At 39.4% G+C, this 19180-nt stretch overlaps 1 protein-coding gene across 3 annotated transcripts in view; it reads right to left on the reverse strand.

Annotated features, from left to right (window-relative positions):
• Positions 1-13873: 13873 nt before the first annotated feature.
• The window catches only part of LOC120529567 (dnaJ homolog subfamily C member 13), a 301442-nt gene continuing 296135 nt past the window's right edge, over positions 13874-19180 (reverse strand). For 2 of the 3 annotated variants that reach the window (XM_039753466.1, XM_039753464.1), the window contains one exon: positions 13874-14835. In XM_039753466.1, coding sequence (XP_039609400.1) covers positions 14738-14835 — 98 coding nt within the window. In that variant the 3' untranslated portion in view covers positions 13874-14737. The remainder of the gene's footprint in view (positions 14836-19180) is intronic. The other variant, XM_039753465.1, reaches the window with a different exon arrangement.

Consider the following 19180-nt stretch of genomic DNA (forward strand, 5'->3'; position numbering starts at 1 on the left):
TTTCACCAGATAATGATGCTGAGTTCTAGAAACCTGGTGGTAATGTGCACAGAACCCAAAATGCTCTTCAAAACACCAAGCTGACATGCACAGTTCAAACAAAGCTCCCCCAGACCAGTTAAGCCACGCCACCCCACTCCACATGGTTCGAGTCAGTAAGTTGACATGCGCAGTTCAAATGAAGCATTATGAATGAGGCTGTAAAACAATGAGTTGACATACGCAGTGGGAATACACCATTAAACAACATTTTGAAACTGAGGGTGAAGGATTTGTGAAGCTGTTTAAAGCTGATCCTCCGGATAGGACGTTGGACATCTCTGGGCCCACGGTTCTTGAGGCTGATTCTCCAGTTAGCTGTGAACCACCCAATCTCACTGAGATTGCAGAGGTGGTGAACCAGCTGAGGGTAGGGAAGGCTGCAGGGATCTGTGGAATCCAGGGTGAACTTCTCCAGGCTGGTGGTAAGGCTGTCCTCCTGGTATTGCAAGCAACCTTTGTATCCATTTTGGGGACGGGCGTCATCCCAACTGACTGGAAAACAGGAGGAGTTGTCACTGTCTGGAAAGGGAAAGGTGATCGCCTGGATTGTGGCAACTGCAGGTATATAACACTTGTCTCGGTGCTGGGTAAGATCCTCTCTAGGGTTGTCCTCAATAAGATCTGTGATCACCTGCTCACCTATCAGCGACCAGTGCAGTCTGTTTTACGCCTAGGGAATATACCATCGACCGCATTCTGGCACTGAGGGTTCTTAAAGACTGCAGTTGATTGAGCTGCCCTGTGGGACATCCCAAGACTACACAGGATTCATCCGAAAGTTGCTGGATATCATGGCCGACATGTACACTGTTACTGTGAGTGGTGTGCTGAGTGGAGGAGGAACCTTTGCATTTTTCCCAGTTGACAGAGGTGTGCTTTTGCTTCTACTCTATTCAATACTTGCACAGACTGGGTGTTGGGCAGGCCTGTGGGGTCCAGTGGTTCTGGGGAATCTGTTGGTGAAGAAAGATTGACTGATCTTGAGTTTGCCAATGATGCTGTGATCTTCGCGGAGTCAATGGAGGCTCTGATCGGTGCACTCGAGAGACTGAGTGAGGAGCCCGAGTGTCTGGGCTTGCGAGTGTCCTGAATAAAAACCAAAATCCAGGCCTTTAATGACCTCTTAGGCACAGCCATCAGCAGTGTGTCTGGCTGTGGAGAGAGTGCTGACCACGTCGAGAGGTTTATTTACCTTGGCAGTGACATTCAAGTCCCTGGTGACTCTTCCTATGAAGTCAGGAGATGGATTGTGTCAGCATGGGGGGTCATGAGGTTGCCGAAAAGGTGTGTGTGGCACTCACAATATCTCTAAAGGACAAAGGTCCAAGTCTTTAGAGTCGTGGCGCTTCTGGTCTTGCTATAGGGTTGTGATATATGGATGAAATACAGTGACCTGAAAGGCTAGACTTCTTCGGTTCTGTGTCTCTTTGGAGAATTCTTGGGTACCGCTGGATTGACTTTGTGTTGAACGAGCTGTTACTCACAGAGTCCCAAACGAGGCACATTACCTACATTGTGAGGGAGCGTCAGTTACAGCACTATGGCCATCTGGCACGATTCCCCAAAGGTGAACTGGCTCACAGGATCCTCATTGCTGAGGACCTGTGTGGCTGGACCAGGCCAAGGAGACACCCATGTAAATCCTGGCTGCGCCAGATAGATGGTCATTTCCGGAAGGGACTGGAACACCAACCAACTGGGGTCGCCAACAAGGATCCTGAGCTGTTTTGTTGTGTGGTGGGTGCGGCATTGTGCTGTACCAGTGCATGCTCCCCATCTTGACCTGAAGCAACACCCCAGATAGTCACTGACCATTCGTGATAGTTAATGTGGCTTTGATGTGATTTCCTTTTGCAATAAACAGTGTCAAAAAATAAAAGTACAAAAATACATTGACCGTTTCACTGCAAAATGTATTAAACTTCATATTCAAGTTTTTGGAGGTACTAATCAAAAGTCGAATGCAACAGTGAATGTATATTTTAAACGAACTTGACATAAACTACAGTCCATGTTTAAAAGATTACTTTTGTTTCTAAAGGCTATTGGGCACTTTTATCTGTATAAATAGTTTCAGCCAAACGGCCATCCACACCTCAAGAATGACAGTGTAGACAATCATTGTTAGAGCGCTTTATTCACATGCATTAAGTGGTTGGACTGTTTATTGTTAAGTATTATTTCATTTACCATTTAGTATAACATAGGGCTTACTTAGTTCTTAACTCAATATGGAAATTTTTATATGTGCCAACTTAAAGTATATACTGAAATACCTATATTTACAGTCTGTTTTAGAAAGTCATAATTTTTATTTTTTTCTTGCTGTCATGTATTATAATTCCTGTGTTATGTACTATTCATTATTACCCATGAGTCCTGTTTCAGTAAGATTGTCTCGTGTGCAGCATACACAGAGATTTTAAAGGGAACTTTTATTGAACTGACTGTAACAGACTTGTTATTTTCTTAAAATAAATTAATTTCTATGATATTGACAATTAAAAATAAGATTGAAAATCAAGGAGGTTGTGAATTACTGTAATGTTTTTATGACATCATCACAGTGAAGAGAGCGTGTACCGTTAATAATGTATTTTGTCCAAAATGGCAGCTCATGTACGTTTTTGGTATTTCCTAAAGGCAAAGGCTTCTCAGTTTGTTTATTAAAATAGTTTGACAGTTTTATTTTAATGTAATCTGAATTATTTTTTTAAACATATTAGCCATGTTCATTGCCCATGTAGATATGTAACATTTGGTGAGAATAAAAAAAAGTAACAAATGTATATGGTGTGCTTTGTTGATAATCGTGAAAAATCAATATTTTCCTGAAATGTCATGCTTTGTAGAGATGGCATGTTTCATTATACCTTAGATATACTGCACTTGTAAAAGTGTATATTGTAAGTATTTTCCATTGCATTTGGTCACAGTGTAATAAATATTAGTGAGGCTACAGAAGAATGAATGACAAGCAGCAAATAAGAGCTCAAGTAATGGGAGACAAGACAAATCCTCACCCTGATGCTCAGGCTCTTCTAAATATTACCATCTTGTGATATTTCTCATTATTGCCACTTTATATTATTATTATTGAACACATTTGAAAAGAAAATGTGTGTCTCGTATTTTATGTATGACAGAAGGGACCATAAAGAGCTGTGAATGAAATTACTGATTTGTAATCACTATCAGGTGCTTACTTTAGATAACACGACTGGTAAGGAGCAGGGAAACGTTAAATGCTTCAGTGCCTGAGATTATGTAACTGAAAGATGGGTCAAGAATGCAAAAAGGAAAACAGCTTAGCCTTTCATTATTTCTCATTACATAAATTATTTATTCTGTTGTGCTGAGGATAGGACAACATCTTACTTATTGACAGCTCCCGCCTTTGACAAGATGCATTCACGGGAACGAATGTTGCAGGCAAATCCAGATGCTTTTTTGAAAGTTTGGAACCGGGTGTGCTTAACCAGATGTTCCTTTTTTTAAGTCCCGAGAAATTGGAGAAAACGCTGTCGATGGAACCGATTTTATTGAAAAGACCGAGGAGTGTAATGCAGCCAATACAGTCATAATGGCCACGTCGGCTTTGTATACTCTAATGTGGAGTGTCTGTTAGCCTTACTGACATGATATTATTGAGATGGAGTAGAAGAGAAGCCGAACTGTTACAATACACTTGTTACAAATATCTTAATCAATTTGATTCTACGATTCTACGTGGGTATGACTCCACACGAAGGAGCGGATGTCTCGTGTGAATCTGTCATAGTATCTTTCAAAAGTATTGGTTACCTTATAAAAAAGTATAATATAATTCCCCTTTTAATAACTTTTATTTTGCTTAGGCTGAGCTACAGGCGAGTCCCAACTACGCAACGTGCAGTACTCGAAGTCGGGACAGGGAAGGGTCTCCCCTCTTTCAACCAAATGACTTCTGACTGTGGCAGTAGCATCCACTTGCACAGCCACAACACCAATATCTACTTGGCAGTTGTAGACCCGCAGTTACAGACCCGGAAGTGACGTTTTTGTCGTTTCAAGACTGACTTTGTAAAATTATTTTTGGAAGGTTTCGGCAGGTCTTGGCAAAGCCCGGAAAGTAATGTTGGGTGAAGGACTCGTTCAGAAGTTAAGCGATAAAAATGAGAAGGAAAAAAAGTACATCAAACCAAATAATATTGTGAAGTTCAGAGTGGTTCTGCCATCAAGTTGTGTCATACATCAAACTAAACAAACGGATCGTTTCTGTGAAATATTAATATTAACATTTACATTGTGTTCGGGTCTGAGGGAACCATTTAACATGTTTTGACAAAATTAAAATCATCAAGATCTGTGTTAATTGAAAATAGTTTTTCGTTTACATTCATGAAACGAAGTATACAATATAATTACAATGTTTGCACCACGTTAGAGTTTAGTAAAACGTTAATAATAAAATTGATTACATTTTTTAAAATATGCTATGCATGTGTGCAATATTGTTCTAAACCAATTTAGAATAAACATTTAAGCCAATTTAATATTTTTAAACATGAATGTGAAGAAAACGGCAATACATATTCTACACTGAATTATGCTATATATTAATTGCCTTATATAGAACTGCTCTAGTTTTTGTCACTTATTATTATAAATGATGAGCCATAAAAAGAAAAAATAAAAATACTAATAAGAACACAATTTATTTATATAGCACTCTTCCTATGCCCAAAATTCAGAAAGAACAGGACCTATATAACATTGGCTACAAATAATATCTTCACTAAATAAACATAAATACAGGATATACAAAACATTCAAATGGAATAAAAGACAATAATTCAGACTAAAATACAACATATAATACTACAAAAAAAGTCTTGAACAAATAAGATAAATTGTGATAAAAATGCAAACCCTGAGTGCCTGGACAGATGGAGTTGGTAAACTGAAAGAGGGGCAGAATGTCAGTTCTGTTTAATGTCTTCCTAAACAAATGAGTTAAATACAAATGAATGGAGTCAGCTGATGTCATTAATTTCTGGACATCATTCCACAGTCAGGGCGCTATATAGAGCTGAAGGCCCTGCTGTCACCCACAGAGTGCAGGTTAGTGTGGGGCACAGAATGGGGGCACCTTAGTGGGCAGGTTAATAACAGAATTTGATATTCAGTCCTGTAAGACACAGGCAGCAGTGAAGGTGCAGCAGGATGGTTGTGATGTGCTCGCGGTTGTTGGTTTGTGTCAGGACTCTTGCAGTTGAGTTTTGAATCAGCTGGTGCTGTGATATAAGATTGTATTATTATAAAATTAAGATAACTTCATTATTATATTATAAATTAAGGCATGAGGGTTGCCCTGGACATGACATAAGCTACATAGTGTCTGACAATGGGTCCAAGGATTTCATCCCAATACCTAATGGCAGTCAAGGTGCCGTTGTAGCCTGTAGAGGTCTGTGTGTCACCCCATGGATATGCCTCCCATCACTGACCCACCACCAAGCTGCTCATGCTGAACGATGTTACAGGCAGCATTGCATTCTTCACGGCTTCTTCAGACCCTTTCACGTGTGTCACATGTGCTCAGGGTGAACCTGCTCTCATCTGTGAAAAGCACAGGGCACCAGTGGTGAACCTGCCAATTCTGATATTCTATGGCAAATGCCAATCAAGCTCCACGGGGCCCACTAGAGGACGTCGGGCCCTCAGGCCACCCTCATGAAGTCTGTTTCTGATTGTTTGCTCAAAGACATTCACACCAGTGGCCTGCAGGCTGGAGGTCATTTTGTATGCTCTGGCAGTGCTCATCCTGTTCCTCCGGTCCTGCTGGTGGGTTAAGGACCTTCTACGAGGGGCCCTGTCCAGCTCTCCTAGAGTATCTGCCTGCCTGTCTCCTGGAATTTCCTCAATGCCCTTGAGACTGTGCTGGGAGACACAGCAAACCTTCTGGCAATGCCACATATTGATGTAACGTCCTGGAGAAGTTGGACTGCCTGTGCCACCTGTGTAGGGTCCAGGTATCGCCTCAGGCTACCAGTAGTGATACTGACCACAGCCAAATGCAAAATGAGTGAGAAAATAATCAGAAAAGATGTGGAGGGAAAAATGTCAGTGGCCTTAAACTAATAAACAATATGCGGTTAATTTCAATGTATTTGATAAAGCCACGTCAAGGATGTGGATCTAAAAAAAGAAAGGGAAACCACACTGGAACAAAAGCCTTGCTTTGACACTGGGTGCCACCAGTTTGCAAAACCGAGCAGAGAACTTACGACAAGCGTTTAGCTAGCATGAAAATGTGCGTGGCTTTACGCCAAGTTTAGGTTTTGCACCGTTTATACATGAGTCCTCAGGTGACATAGTTATAAAGCTTATAAAGCACCGAAAGAGTCTTGAAACATGTGCACACAGCCTTCCACACAAACATCAGGATTTATAAAAGAAAACTTGATGGGAGAATGTGCGTTGTAAAAAGACGAGACAAAGAAGACGGTTTAATGGCCACCCCACCCCATACAATCACAAACAATAAAGCAATTAGTCATCAAAGACTGAGTCAGTGAGTGGAGTGCTCTGGCTTTATACAGTTAGGTCCATAAATATTTGGACAGAGACAACTTTGTCTACTTTTGGTTCTGTACATTACCATAATGAATTTTAAATGAAATAACTCAGATGCAGTTGAAGTGCAGACTTTCAGCTTTAATTCAGTGGGGTGAACAAAAAGATTGCATAAAAATGTGAGGCAACTAAAGCATTTTTATTTTTAAAGACAATCCCTTTATTTCAGGGGCTCAAAGGTAATTGGACAATTGACTCAAAGGCTATTTCATGGGCAGGTGTGGGCAAGTCTGTCTTTATGTTATTATCAATTAAGCAGATAAAAGGCCTGGAGTTGATTTGAGGTGTGGTGCTTGCATGTGGAAGATTTTGCTGTGAACAGACAACATGCGGTCAAAGGAGCTCTCCATGCAGGTGAGAGAAGCCATGCTGCGAAAACAGGAAAAAAAAAACCCATCCGAGAAATTTCTACAATATTACAAGTGGCAAAATCTACAGTTTTGTAGATTCTTCTCTCCCCGGAAGAAGTGGCCGGGGAGAGGGAAGTCTGGGCCTCTCTGCTTAAGCTGCTGCCCCGGCGACCCGACCTCGGATAAGCGGAAGAGGATGGATGGATGGATGGATGGATGGAAAATCTACAGTTTGGTACATCCTGAGAAAGAAAGCAAGCACTGGTGAACTCAGCAACGCAAAAAGACCAGTGGCCTCATGTATAAACGGTGCGTACGCACAGAAATGTTGCGTAAGAACTTTTCTACGTTCAAATCGCAATGTATAAAACCTACACTTGGCATAAAGCCACGCACTTTTCCACGGTACCTCATACCTTGTCGTACGCAAGTTCTGCGCTCGGTTTTGCAGACTGGCGGCACCCAGCGTCAAAGCAATGCTACTGTTCCCGTGTTGTTACTCCTTATTTTTCTGACGTGGCTTTATAAATACACTGAAACTAACCGCATGTTGTTTATTAGTGTAATGCATCTGATTGTAATTAACTTGTAACAATATAATGGTCCAGGGAATAGCCATAGTATTCCAAATACCATAACTGCTTTAGCGTTGTTACTCTCACTGCACCTTCTTCTTCTTTCAGCTGTTCCCGTTAGAAGTTGCCACAGCGGATCATCTTTTTCCATATTAATCTCACTGCACCACTCGGAGTATTTATATCACTGTATCCGAGTGGACAATCACAGCAGCAGCTGATCGGAAAGAGAATTACCGGGATGTAGAATCAAGCACACGCTGTCTTAGCCACGGCAAAACGTTTCAAAGCCTTTCCTGTACGGACCTCGTGGTTCAGAAACAGTTTCATCCCAAGAACTATAAACGCACTTAATCAATTGCTCCTTGAAGAACAGTTTGTACATATAAGTACAATTACCTCACTGTAAACTTGCACTGCAGTTATAATATCGCACAACCTGAGCCACTTTATAAAGCGCGTATTTACATATGATGACGATATCATTTTTAAGATGAAATGCAGCAAAATATGTTTATTATATTATACAGATAAAACTTTAACTTCATTTAAATAATCTATATTCTTCACTGGGAGTGTCGTGAAGGATTGAATAATTAAAAATGTACTACGAAGATATTTCAATGTTCCTTAAATATTTTGAAGAATCGGCGCTCTAAGCTTACAAATGGCTTAACTTCTATTACAGAGCTGATTGTGTGGCGATCGGTTACTTGGAGAAAGAAAAGCAAGGACTGCAGGGACGGCCACGCCAATATATTAAATATAAAACAGAAGGAGAAAATAACAACACAGCTAAAAACGCAGCGGCAAATTTTGACAAAAGTTAAACGCTTGCGTCATGAGCATGAGGCGGCTATGCAGTGTCCGCAACGGACGTGGCCATCCACTGTGCAAAAGATACCATATTGACATTGGCGGGCGAAGGAGCCACCAATTCTTTCTCTGCCCAGGGCCACCACAAGCTTAGAGCCGCCCCTGAGTACTGCTGCAATAAATAATTTGATCGAAGGTCGCACACGATCACTGCACCGTGAAACCCAATGTTTAATAACGTGCTTTAACTCATATCATCATGAAAATGATATCACATATACATCTCAGTATTTTAGTTATTCAGAGAGCTGTAATGTCATGAATGTAATGGATTCTGTGTCCAGTTGGAGGAAGAGAGCCGGTTTAAGAAGCAAGTAGTGATTCACACACATAGAGCACATAGAAGATCACATACAAAACAAAGCATTTAACGTGCTACTTTAATTACAATGTAATTTGAGAAACTAGTTAATTAAACGATTTTTAAAGATGACGTTTATGATGTTCTACTTTAATGGCAAAATAAACTACATGACAAAAGTGGAATTTCAAGAGTGAAGTTGACATTTCGTGCTTTTTTACCCACTGTGTGGCAGTTTTTTTCTTCTCTGTACCCTAATAAGCTTTCATATGACACTCAGATGGTGGATTACGACTCGGCTTTTCACGGCGACTTTGATATCTGTGCTTTCAAGTTTCTCCAACACGCTATGTCACTTGATCAAATTCCTTTTGTTGATTATACCACGGTTTAATTAAACAAATAGTATGTTTTTCCTTTGCCTCCAATTGGTATTCGCTGAAATTCTTATATTTTCCCCCGTGCTTTTCACAGAAGGCTGAGCTTAAGGGCGATTTATATTGATTTGCATATTCAAAGAGGTGTAATTCTGGGAGGAGTTGGGGCGGGACAGCAGGCGCGTGCACGTGCGTTAATTTTCACACTGACCGGGATTTATGTAGCGGAAGAACGTGGAAGTTGGAGTACGAATAGATTCCTGCATCTGAAATTTTCTGTGTGTAAGCACATTTCGGCTTCTGTGCTTACGTAATGTTTTAGTGCAAATTATACGCATGGCGTTATGCATGAGGCCCCTGGACGTCCACGGAACAACAGTGGTGGATGATCGCAGAGTCATTTCCATGGTGAAGAGAAACCCCTTCACAACAGGCAACCAAGTGAACAACACTCTCCAGGGGTAGGCGTATCGATATCCAAGTCTACCATAAAGAGAAGACTGCATGAAAGTAAATACAGAGGGTGCACTGCAAGGTGCAAGCCACTCGTAAGCCTCAAGAATAGAAAGGCTAGATTGGACTTTGCTAAAGAACATCTAAAAAAGCCAGCACAGTTCTGGAAAAACATTCTTTGGACAGATGACACCAAGATCAACCTCTACCAGAATGATGGCAAGAAAAAAGTATGGAGAAGGCGTAGAACAGCTCATTATCCAAAGCATACCACATCATCTGTAAAACACGGTGGAGGCAGTGTGATGGCTTGGGTGTGCATGGCTGCCAGTGGCACTGGGACACTAGTGTTTATTGATGATGTGACACAGGACAGAAGCAGCTGAATGAATTCTGAAGTGTTGAGAGACATACTGTCTGCTCAAATCCAGAAAAATGCAGTCAAATTGATTGGGCGCCGTTTCATGATACAGATGGACAATGACCCAAAACATACAGCCAAAGCAACCCAGGAGTTTATTAAAGCAAAGACGTGGAAAATTCTTGAATGGCCAAGTCAGTCACCTGATCTTAACCCAATTGAACATGCATTTCACTTGTTTAAGACTAAACTTCAGACAGAAAGGCCCACAAACAAACAGCAACTGAAAGCCGCTGCAGTAAAGGCCTGGCAGAGCATTAAAAAGGAGGAAACCCAGCATCTGGTGATGTCCATGAGTTCAAGACTTTAGGCTGTCATTGCCAGCAAAGGGTTTTCAACCAAGTATTAGAAATGAACATTTTATTTCCAGTTATTTTATTTGTCCAATTACTTTTGAGACCCTGAAATGAAGGAATTGTGTTAAAAAAATACTTTAGTTGCCTCACATTTTTATGCAATCGTTTTGTTCAACCCACTGAATTAAAGCTGAAAGTCTACACTTCAACGGCATATGAGTTGTTTCATTTAAAATTCATTGTGGTTATGTACAAAACCAAAATTAGAAAAAGTTGTCTCTGTCCAAATATTTATGGACGTAACTATAAGTGCTCGCCCGGAAGGGGCGGGGATTTGGACAGAAGTGAGGTCTGCAGGAGGGTGTGGTCTGGCAGAGGAAGTAGGTGGAGCTTTAGTTGGTTTTCCCTTCTGCAGGTCTGTGGAAAAGGGAGAAAAGGCATTAGTGCATTTCATCAGTCCCCGACTCTGTATATTACCCTCGGTTAACCCCTTAAACTGCCTCCCATGTGCACATATGTGACAGCATATATTTACAGCAATTCTAATCCATCCATATACATAATTTTGTAAAAACTGGGAAATAATGGGACACTTGATCGAGTAGGGAAATGTGGCCAAACTAGTTAAATTATGATTTGCACGTACAGTATACTAAATGGTATCACAGTGCCGCTATTAAAATGTGCGTTGATGTGACAAACATATTACACCTCAAAAGTGATGATTATGATGTACAATCTGTATTTTGGTTCCTTTTCAAGAGGGTAAATGCAGTGTATTTGCACTAAAAAAAACTCTTGGCTTTTCATCAGTTTATATTGGCCATCTGTTGACTCCTCAGGGAACTGACCAACAGGGCAGGAATATCTTGGCAAAGCTTTAATCCGCTGTACCCGCTGTGCTGGAAGCCATTAGCTGAACAGTGAGCAGCTAGACACTACATCCAGTAATCGTATTGTGTGAGTGAACATATGTAAATAAAACATAATATTTTTGCTAACATAAAAAGGAAATTTGCAGCAGTAGCTGGTTCTCCTAACATAATCCGAGTACTTTACTTCACCTCATATTTCAATAAGGACTGGGCGGAGTGGGGGCTCTGAGGCCAAGGATCTGCGCTGGTATCCTAAAGGTTGCTGGTTCGAAACCCCTTCGCTGCCAAAAGAGATCCTACTCTGCTGGGCCCTTGAGCAAGGCCCTTAACCTTCATCTGCTCCAGGGGTGCTGTACAATAGTTGACCCTGCGCTCAAGGGGTATGTGAAAACGAACAAATTCCTAATACGAGAAATGGGTGAAATAAAGAACAAAAAAAAGAGGACACCTAGCAAGAATTAAACTGCTTTTATTAAACATTAGAAGTCACATTCCATAAACGCACAAGCCATCTGTGATACCAAGGTGAGACTGACAAACGTCATTGCTTGGTGGCCTGGGTCAACCTGTGATTCATTTATTTTGAGGCAAAGTAGCTTTGGCAGACATGATGGCACTGTAAATAGCAGCTTTGTTGTTGATAAGGTAACTGGCCAAACCCTCAGTTTTTCATATGGCCTCTACTATTCATTGTAACAGCAATCCTGTCATTACATGAGCCAGGTAATAAGTGGCTATCTGCTCAGACACGGATACCTTAAGGCTTTACGCAACACCCAGGACACTGGAAGGTGCTATAATACCATGTGTGAACTTGCGCAGACCGCTTTTCTTGAATACAGCTGGTGGGGGTCTCGATGCATCAGAAGGGAGGCTGCTCCTTTGGCCAACGAAGTTCTGCAGTATCTTCTTCTTTCGGCTGCTCCTGTCAGAGGTCACCACAGCAGATCATCTTTTTCCATAATTTCCAGTCCTCTGCATGCTGCTGTGTTACACCCACCACTTACTTGTCCACTCTCACCACATCCATAAACCTCCTTCCACACCCCAAAGACATGCAAGTTACATTGACTGTAGGTTGTTCAAGGATCTGCTAGTGGGACCAGAGGATATCGCATGGAGGGCATTCAAGGATGTTGAGAATTTTCATGGGTACTACACAGCACGTGCAAAACCATGAAGTGTAACATGTCGCTAAAGATTAATTTTCTGCATGCACAGTTGGACTTATTCCCTGCTAATCTTGGTACAATCAAGAGATGAACACGGTGAAAGGTCTCACTAGAACATTTCAACAACACAAATGTGGTATCGCGGCAGGTGGAATCCATCACTACTGCCCTAATATTGTTTGTTGGACACTGAAACAAAACAGCTTTAGATGCTGAGTACAAATGAAGTCAGCACTAAAATATGTGGGACGTTCAAAAAGTTTCCGCACTTTTTTTTTTTTTAACTCTATTTACTAAGAATTTCAAAAATAACTTAGCATCACTTTCCTACATAGTCACCATCCTTTGTAATGCAATTTTCCCAGTCACATGACACTCTCAGACACAACCAATTACTACTCCTCCTGCCTTCACGGTTTCCAACAAAAATATAAAAGTGCGTCCCTCATATATTCACCCGAATTGAACTAATGCAATGTGTTTGCTTCTTTAAGCGATTAAGCACACTAAATTCAATAAACATTAATTTCTCGTTTCTCCAAACTTCATGTGATACAGGTCAATCTGAAATTATATTTGAGTTCATCCTAAAACTGTCTGGCATAATCAACAAAAAGTTTTCTAATAAAATATAAATAAAATGTAGATGTTGCCTAACAAAATAAATAGCACAAGGAGAAACACTATACACATAACAAAGAATGAAGGGAGGTCACACAGCCATGTAAATTAAAGGGTACCCGTGTCATGCAATCCTTTGCAGCAGCAGCGCCAGTCCATACGTCGGGATTACCTGCAGCAGGGAGAGACTAAGCTGGACATATCTTGAGATGGATGTGGAGTGGAAGGTATGGCCCAAAATGCTTGTCAGATTATAATTAAAAATTGAGGATGGCTTTGGAAGATATCAGCATAATGTTTTTTTTTTTCTTTTTAATAATTTTTAGACTGAAATGTGCTTTTTGTGAACAAATGACACATATTTTAATGGTTAACGGTGTACAACGGTGTACCTCTGTATTCATCGAAATGTCATGCCATGTCCTTTCTCTAACCCAGGTATCTGGTTGCTGAAACCTATTCCAGCTAGCATAAGGTACAAAGCAGGTTGAAAACTGCAGAGTACAGGCTTGTGAAATCCTATGAAGAATTTTGTTAAATTTACAATGACAACTCTAAACATAACACTTAATCCAAATGAGGACTGCAGGGCTTTAATGAACCAAAGGGGCCCACCCAGGATGGCATGCTAGTCTTTACCTGCCACTTTCACTGACCTAGTTAATATATTGTACATATGTTAAAGGATGTAGGAGAAAGGCAATGCAAAAAAAAAAAAACAAAAAAAAAAATTAGCTCACAAGCAAACTTTGCACAGGCAGTGGATTCAAACCCAGAGCTAGGGCGCCACCATGCCATCAGTATACAAGCAGAAAGCTCTCAGTCCTGATGGAGTGGATGTTCTTGTTTCAGTCTGATTGCACTCTAAATCAACAAATAACGCCAATGTCACAGTATAGCATTGATTCCCTTACTTTATTTTTAAAATTGTATGTACAAGTGCATCTGATCCTTTTTAAATGTACATTCAATATAGAAAGTATATGGAATATTATATAGAACATTTCACAATTACACTAGTCTTTTATATAATATAATCAGGGTCAATATTTTTCTTTTCTCAGCAGAAGCTCTCGTTTACGCTGGTAAAGGCAACTGTAAGTAGAAATACTGTATCTAGAGTTGTTTGCAACCTAGATTATTATATGAGAAGATTTGAGAAGGGCAGAGAATTAGCAGAGGGGAAGGACTTGATTTTAGTAACAGTCCACAGCATAACAAAACTTACAGGACATGCTGTGCTATACACAGCATCAAGGACTGCCATCCAGAGTGCTTGTTTATTGTATACACATTTTATATTATATATATAATTTTGAATCCAATATTTTGAATCTAAACAACTTGACTGTAATTAAACACCACAGCCTTGAGGTTTTCTTCTCTTCAATACAGCACTGTAAAACATTATAAAAATTAAGAAAACAATTTATAAATCAGAATCACAGTCCTGTAAACTTATACAGATAAACTATACAAGTACGCCAAGAAAAATACTTGTGTACTCTGGTGGATCACATTGGGTGTATCTGCAGAGTTCTTGTAGGATTTTATGTAATGCTGAGACAAACTGTTCATGGCTCCTTCCAAATTAAAAAAAAAAAAAATCTTCATAGAAAACTGATTAATGTCTTTTTGTTATGAGCGACAAAAAGCAAGGCAAGAAAGCTCAGAACAGAACCCGGGATGCTGGAGGATCCTCTTTCCACTCATTTACTTTGCTGTCTTGAGAAGGATCTGGTATGAATGACAGTCTCCCATCAGCCCAAGTCTCCAATCTCATTGTCTACAGGAGGTGGGATGCTTGGCATGACCGTTGACGGTGTTCCAGCCGTAAGGTAGCCTGCAATCCCAGGACCTGCAACAGCATTAAAAGGTGTCATAAGTGAATGCCAATCACAACGACATCCTCACTGACTATAAAAAGTTATTAAATGAATGTTAAAGAAGTTACACAACAACTATAAGCAAAGTATTTATTGTGGCTAAAGAGTTCTATGAATCAATCATGTCTGCACACATGCTGGTGGAATATACTGTCTAGAACAGCAGTTCTCAAACTGGGGTCCGTGGTCCCAAAGCGGTTTCAGTGAGACCATGAGAAATGATTGCATATTTATACAATTGATATTTTTATAATTATTAACCTTTACCATCCGAGGGGAAGTAAGTGACTGAGCTTCGTCGTTACCCCCGCCACCTAGACCCGACCACTAATCCGGTGTTCCGTTATTCGCTGCCACCGCATTGTTTTCCCACCGTTATTGCTCGGCACAAACCAGCCCTTATTATTTTTATCATAATCAAAAATGAACGATTCTTTCGTAGAATCAAAACACTCACGAACAGTTTTCGTATATTTTAGAATCAATTAAGAGTGCTAAAGGTGGATACAGATAATCAACAAACAACATATTTTACATTTTTTGTGTTTTTAAGTGGTGAAATTGCCCGCTCAATGCAAATGACAATTCAAAATAAAGCGATTGCTAAAGAGCCTTGATGATCGTCATTCCATTGATTTTGATTTGAATATAATTTTAAGGTCTCATTGAAGCAGATCGACATCTAACAGTGGATAGAATTAGATAAGATCCAAATTCTTCTTGTGAAATAGTGTTTTGTTGCTAAAAAGAAATAGGACAAATACTTAAAACTTAGGAACTTCATACTACCCGAACTCTAGGAAAGCAATCGCCCGCTGAGAGTAAACACCCGTACTTATTTATTGACATGACTTGAACGTGACATATTTCTGAATTTTATTGTGATACGGAACGAAAAATGAATACTACGTGAAGAAATTCAGCACTTTTTGCAAGATGCCAAACCAGACATGCACGCAAAATTCTCCGATGTCTATTTTCTCATATCCCTGTCATTTTTGGTCGACATATTTGAATCTGTGAATTCTATCAACCTGGCGCTGCAAGGAAAAGATATCACAGTGCTCCATTGCCACGAAAAACTGACAGCTTTCAAAATGAAGCTCGAACTATGGCATGGAAAGTTAGAGAATAAGAACTTTGCCCCATTTCCACAGCTGGACACATATATTGATGGAAATGAGATTAACATCGATGACAATATTCTTGAGGTGATGAAACAGCATGTATCAATTCTTAGCGAAAAACTTCTCACTATTTTCCTGACCTATGAAAATTTGAAAAATACCAACGATTTATCAATAGCCCGTTTGTACTCTCCATTAGTGACCTGCCTTCGGAGGACAATTTAATTCAAGAACAGTTTGTTGATTTGATTAATGATGGGGGTGCAAAACATGTTTTCCGTGAAATATGTTGTAGTGATTTTTGGATTGAAATGGCACATTTCTATCCCGATGTTGCAAAGATGGCTCTAAGAGTGCTGATTCCATTCGTAAACAACTAAGAGTGTGAGACGGCTTTTTCCACACTACTTACTATCAAAACAAAATCTCAAAACCGATTAGACGCGACAAATGATATGAGAGTTGCACTGCCCAAAACAAAGCCAAACATAGAAGAACTGGTTAAGGCAAACCAGATGCATCCATCCCATTAAAATTTTAACTTAAATTTAATAACTAAGATGTACGCAATATTTTCTAAATAAATAATTGTTTTTCAAAAAATGTTTTATTCACAGCAGCCTGTAACTATGCAGTGCCGCGCAGTGGGTATGTGGCACCCTTGTGGAAAGTATTTAGCGCCCCCAATTTTCTTGAAATAATACAGATTTTTTAAGTTTTAATAAAAAGGTCTGTGTGCCATCGAACAATTTTTAAAGGGATCGCCACGCAAGAAATTCTAAAGAAGTTTGAGAACCGCTGGTACAGAACAATACATTTATAAAAAACAAATAAATAAATAAAAAAGCACTGCATAGACCACCAGCACTTTCTAGAACCACAGCATGGGCTCATACCTGTTTATTTACCTTCACACTGTATATACAACATAATTGATAATTGTAGCTCCCTTTCTTAAAAGCCACATTTGTTAAAGATGTGAACAAATTAGGCCACGTGCATTATCAGTTATCTTCAATATCGTGACACTTGTCAAGAGACAACGATGATAAGAGTGGTTGGACGACAGATCAGATTTATGGAAGCTACTCCTAACAGAACTCCCTGGCACCACTGTCCCAAAGGCTGACTCGAAGAGTGAACTCCTCAGCCATCTATGGTCACACGGTTCGCAGGTATCATTCACATTTTAGGTGACGGCTGCAAAAAAGAATGACAGCAGACAAATGAAAGGTCCTACGTGAGACGTTCATTTACACATTAATCTGCTTGTGCTGTTGAATACCTGTGGATTGCATACTGCATATACTGTACAAAGGAATGCCTTTGAAAACGGTAAATTATTAAGATTGAACTTTATAGAAGTATCTTGACATAAATACATACATTACTTCCAGGCCTAAAAGTTGTTTGTAGCACAGTATGCATTTCAAATCTGATAAAATTTCTGAATACTTTGAAAAGTGAATTTGTAGTTAATGCAGTTAAATCATCTTACAGTGCATTTTAATAATATAAATAATAAATCTGCTAATTTGTAGCAATGATATTACAATACCACTTCCCTTTATGTAGTTGCAGGGAGGACATGTTGCTTAGATAGTCAATAAGTCGCATCGCTCCACTGGATGTGTAGACACACACTAATTGTTGATTCATCTTCAATTTTGAAATACTGGACCAGGCATTTATTTAGAGTGTATCCGTTTTGGAAATGACAACAACTTCTCTGTGGATCTGCTATGAGGTGGGAGATTCATAAACACTAAGTGCCGGGGATTTCATGAGGGCTGGCTACAGGATTGTTACTCTCAAAGGCAGCCCTCAAACTAATTTTCACCAAAGAACTCTTCTTAACTGTGATGGAAGAATGTAACACAAAGCACCAAGCCATGGTTTTATCCTTTGTGCAGTACTGGGGTAGAAGACCAGAGTGTAGTGCAGGTACACTAAAATGAAAGAGGAACCATCTGCTAGACACTTTGGTCAGTTTAGGATTAGGACAAAAATATTTTTAGATGAGGAATATTCAGATCCACACTTGGGAACCACTCATTCCAGGTAGTTAGTAAATCAGACGGCAAATCTTGCCTTTAAAAAAACCTTCATTACATAACTTTGATGCTTCCAGCCATGAGAACTATAATTTTAAAGAAATGCAACAAAGGTAACAGTGTTCTATATACACAGGCAAAGTCACTCTTTACCACATTTTTGTTTAGATTAGGTTCTTATCTTTTTTTTTTAAATTATTTTAAAGAAGCTCTTTTTGTGATGAGAACAATCAGCCGTACTGGACATAACTAGAGAATTCATAATTAAAATCTTAACTAGCAAAGAAGAAACATGAGGACAAAAAATGAGATCACCTAAATGTAGTAAAAGCTTGATTAAAATACTTACTTGTGAAATTACTGTACATAATCAAAGAGCTACCAAACATTACAAATCATCTCAGAACAAAGAAGAGCTGATTGATGGCACAAGCCATTTAATAAAAGCTGACATCATCTTCTAATGAAAACACTGGTTAAAATAAAAACCATAACCTTCACCGCTTCCCCTGGATTGAGTCTACAACTCCTACTGCACTCTATTTTAAGAAACAATGGCCTATTGTGTAAATAATCCTAAAGAAAGTAAAAAGCACAGCAGAGGACTGCACTTAAAAACACTTCAGTCCGTTTGCCATTTTTGAAGAAATGTTGCCGTATGTTTAGAACGTGGAGTTTTTTACGTTTTAGTAATCTGTGCTGTGGAGAATTACCTTATGAAATTTCAGAAATAGCAATTAGAAACATCCTAAACATACACATTTTTAGCATACAATATGGTAATAAAGACTTTTTAAGATTAAAATACATTTGAAGTAATTCACTGAGAAACAAACATAAAGAATGAATAAATAACATTGAACCTGTAATCTAAATATTTTATCAGTTCTGCCTACATAAAGACACTGCAAATCAACACTCTGGCAAACTGCACTTTAGTGGTTAGTATTTTTTTTATATAAGTTAAATTAGATAAAAATACAGTTTCAAAGTAATATTTGTTAGTTTGCATTAGTGAGTAATTTCAACTTGTCATTTAGAAGAAATTAGTAGGAATATATCAAACATGTTATTATTATATTCTCATTCTGAAGGGCATTCATTGGTTCTCACCAGTTTTTGTAAAACTGCCTCAG

This window comes from Polypterus senegalus, chromosome 5 (assembly GCF_016835505.1).
Source record: "Polypterus senegalus isolate Bchr_013 chromosome 5, ASM1683550v1, whole genome shotgun sequence".
Taxonomy (NCBI): Eukaryota; Metazoa; Chordata; class Cladistia; order Polypteriformes; family Polypteridae; genus Polypterus; species Polypterus senegalus.